This window comes from Cyprinus carpio, chromosome B10 (genome assembly GCF_018340385.1).
Source record: "Cyprinus carpio isolate SPL01 chromosome B10, ASM1834038v1, whole genome shotgun sequence".
NCBI classification, from domain to species: Eukaryota; Metazoa; Chordata; class Actinopteri; order Cypriniformes; family Cyprinidae; genus Cyprinus; species Cyprinus carpio.
Window position 1 is genome coordinate 5,900,867 of NC_056606.1, and position 3,599 is coordinate 5,904,465.

Sequence of the window (3,599 nt, forward strand, 5' to 3'; positions counted from 1 at the left end):
CTGTTGTTTCTTTTTCTTCTTCACTTGTGTTTTTTTGGAAACTCTGTACAGAAGATGTGTACTAGCGCCCTCTACCATATAACAATGAAAACACGGATTCTAGGAGCAGAAGTACAGTCCAATATATTTAGACTTTTTGTAAGTATAAATCAAGTATACTTAAATGTCATTTTAAGTATATTTCTGAGAAGTACATAAAGCCCATTTCTGATAAGTATATAAAAAGTAAACTAAAAGCATACTTTGCTATTTTTTAGTTTAAAAGAAGTATACTAATAGCACACTTGAATAAACTTCTTTTTAGTAAGTGATATTTTTATTTTTATTTTTGTATTATATTGTTTTTTTAGTTTTGATTTAATTCTTTTTTTTTTTTTTTTTTTTTTTTTTTTTAAATACACATGCAGACATATTGACATTAGTCAGAAAAATACTAAAGCTGTGTTGTAATTGGTTTGTTGTGACCTCATTTATCTGTAAGTCAGTAAAGCTATAAACGTTTGCTGACCCAGTAAAATCTGGGCCAGGCTGAATCCAGTAATCAGGCATCACGGGGCGTGTCTGACTGTGACGTGTATACTGGATATTTCCATTATTATGTAATACAATTTTTATTGCTGACCATCAATGATAATTACAAGTTATGCCAAGAAATTATTTGAACGTAAGCTGATTGTTTAAACCCTAAAGTGGTTTTGTAATAATCTTTTAATGTAATATTTGTATGCTTACAATCAGGAACTTAGATCCATAGTTCAATATTTTCCATTTGTTTTTTATTTGATTGTCGCAGTGATTTATGGCACTGTAGTTCCTTCATTCCTTCATTAAACACTCTTAAAATCCCTCATTTGTTTTCCAACAACATTTTGTCTGTAACATTGTGATTCACCTCGACGCTGGTTGGACTGGATTGTCTTAGAACTCTTCATTAGAACTATAATGGTGTGTTGTATCATTGTCCTTGTAAAAGCAATGGTTCACAACGATGGCTGATGTGGCAGCGCATTTCATCACTGGAAGGTGTGACAAAAAACATAATGTGGCTTTTTTAACCATTTAGAACTTTGGACCTAAAGGAAGTGCAACTTATATTTCCGCAATAAAACTCAGTATAAAGTTTTTTTATGACATTTTCTGTATATTTAAAGGGTGTGTCTGAATATGTGATATCCCAACTGTATATACTGTAAAGACATTCTGTGCCAGTTTCAGTCGGTAGAGGACTTTCTTGACTCAACAACAAAACAGGCAAAGGTACGTACGCTTCAATATAATTTAATATAATTTTTGGAGAACTTGTATGAATTAATTCTCTACTTAAAATTTACATGAACTAAATATGTTTGTAACAATGTTGCAGTTTCGGGTGGAAAAGTTTCAGAATAAAAATTCTTGATGCCTCACATTTCTTTATTTAGATCATGGAGGTCACATCTCAGCCGGCTGCATTTGCACCCAGAGACTTTCACACAGGCTTGATGAGCTGCTGTGAAGACACAAGCGTATGTAAGTCATTCCGATGGCAAATACACACATTGTTACTACATTCGAATCTATAAAGTCTAAATGATTTTAACATGTTGTTAAAGTGACTTTAACATCAGTTATATATTTTATTAGGTTGTTATGGCTATTTCTGTCTCCCTTGTTTGGGCTGTTCCATTGCCAGTGAGATGAATGAGTGCTGCTTATGCGGTTTAGGCATGCCGATCCGAAGTGTATACAGAACTAAATACAACATACCAGTCAGTATCTATCTATCTATCTATCTATAAAATAGTTCTGTAATTTCATAATTACTTCAATTGTCTTTATATTGGTTTAATTTTGGTTTGAAATGTAATGTAATGAATTTAGTTTAAGTTGGATAATTTATTTCATTTGTTTCTTTTGTGTCTTGTCATGTATTTAAATATATTTGTAATGATTAAGTTGCAATATATTATATTTCAAATATATTAACTTTAAATGTAACTGATGTAATCAAGTTCAGGTAATTTCCATGTGCTTTAGTAGCCTATGTTAGTCAACACATCAAAATAAAGCATGACAAAATAATATTAAAACAATTTATAGAGTACTTTAAAGTAAAAATATTAATGTAACATTATTACATAGTGCACCTTTTAAAAGTGTACTTAAGTTGTGTCACGGTCATGAAAGCATGTCTCTAAGTACACTTAAGTGGTCTTTTATTTGTAATATTATATCATCTGCAGTTTTTTAAATATACGTTTAAAATTTGAAGTACAAGTGTGCATTTAGTACAATTAAGCACACTTTTTTTTTAATCTATTTATCTAGCTACCACAAATGAATATGCATATTTTGTCTTTTCTCTCCAGGGATCCATGTGTACTGACTTTTTTGTCGGTTACTTCTGCATGCCTTGTGCAGCCTGCCAAATGAAGAGAGACATTGACATTAGCAAGCGTACTGGACAATTCTGAGCAAACTTTGTCTTACAAAGGAACAAAAATGCCCTGAACATAGTTGATCTATGTTTTTAATTGTTCTATGTTCATTTAATCTTGCAGTCAATCTTCAGTGCACTATCATCTAGTCCTTAATTATCGCCCTTTGGAACTAAATGAAAATCATATTATATATGCAAATACTTTAAACTAATCAACTTTATGGCTTCATGAATGTACAGGCTGTTATGAGCATCAGATTAATAACAGTTTTTGTACCACAGCCATCATGTTACTCAAAAGGGGCATTGCTCAATGTCATGCTTCCAGATTCATTTTATTACAGAGGTCCAGTATGTAGAAATCACATTGATTCGTTGATTATCTTATCAGATTATGCCATGTTGGTTGTAGTGTGAAACTGTGTGCCTGTAAGTTAAGAGTCCGTCCGAGAATATAGTTGCACTTTGTATTGTTTTTATTACTAATTTCTATAATTTGCAGCAACATCATCATCAACTGTATAATTTGCATTATTTTACATCTACATATTTTATTTTTTTGTAGTCACTAAATTATAAGAAAGAGCATTACATTGTAAACATGCAGTAGTATCATGTTATTATAACGCAATAGCCTATATGGTCTGCAAATGCCTTACTAGAGTAAAGTTTCATAAAGCCTTCCAAATGTAACAAATAAAATACGTATGTAGAAAAGAATAGCCTCTTGTCTTTCTGAAGAGATATGATTGAGCTTCATGTTAGGAAAAAATACAATTATAGTTGTTGTTTTTTTTATTACAGTTCTGTATCATTTTTGCAACATCATTGCTCCCCCTTCAGCATGAGGCCCAGGACAATGTTCTCCATATTGCATTCCTCTATAGGTTCAGACTCCTCCAGTTCAAGTCTTCTAAACTCAAGTCCATGTCACTTCAGTCAGTCCACAGCAGGTGGCACTGTATCAACTTTCATGACATGACATGAGATCAGTCAGTTCAAAGGTGGTTGAAGTGTATCATGTTTCCACAAACACTGTGTTTCTAAATTGAATTGTGGATGGTTTTTTCTTCTGTTTACTGTAAAGATCTTAGGTTTCTTGGTAGCAATGTTTGTGTACAGTATGTTACTTCAAGAGAGCAACCATACATTTGTGTTGTGTTTTACTTTCTTTCATATT

At 32.0% G+C, this 3,599-nt stretch overlaps 1 protein-coding gene across 1 annotated transcript; it reads left to right on the top strand.

Moving 5' to 3' along the window:
- The first annotated feature begins 780 nt into the window (after positions 1-780).
- plac8.2 (placenta associated 8, tandem duplicate 2) lies at positions 781-3,098 on the top strand. The gene is made up of 4 exons (XM_019097282.2): positions 781-1,257; positions 1,422-1,509; positions 1,624-1,748; positions 2,349-3,098. The coding sequence occupies exons 2-4, from the start codon at positions 1,425-1,427 to the stop codon at positions 2,451-2,453; spliced, it is 315 nt and encodes a 104-aa protein (XP_018952827.1). The 5' UTR covers positions 781-1,257; positions 1,422-1,424; the 3' UTR covers positions 2,454-3,098.
- Positions 3,099-3,599: the final 501 nt, after the last annotated feature.

What these genes read in the sequence shown, in the direction of transcription:
- plac8.2 (XM_019097282.2), top strand. Translation starts at nt 1,425, where the DNA reads ATGGAGGTCACATCTCAGCCGGCTGCATTTGCACCCAGAGACTTTCAC. An exon ending in CTGTGAAGACACAAGCGTAT is followed by an intron (nt 1,510 to 1,623) that starts GTAAGTCATTCC and finishes ATATTTTATTAG; the next exon opens with GTTGTTATGGCTATTTCTGT. An exon ending in GAACTAAATACAACATACCA is followed by an intron (nt 1,749 to 2,348) that starts GTCAGTATCTAT and finishes TTTTCTCTCCAG; the next exon opens with GGATCCATGTGTACTGACTT.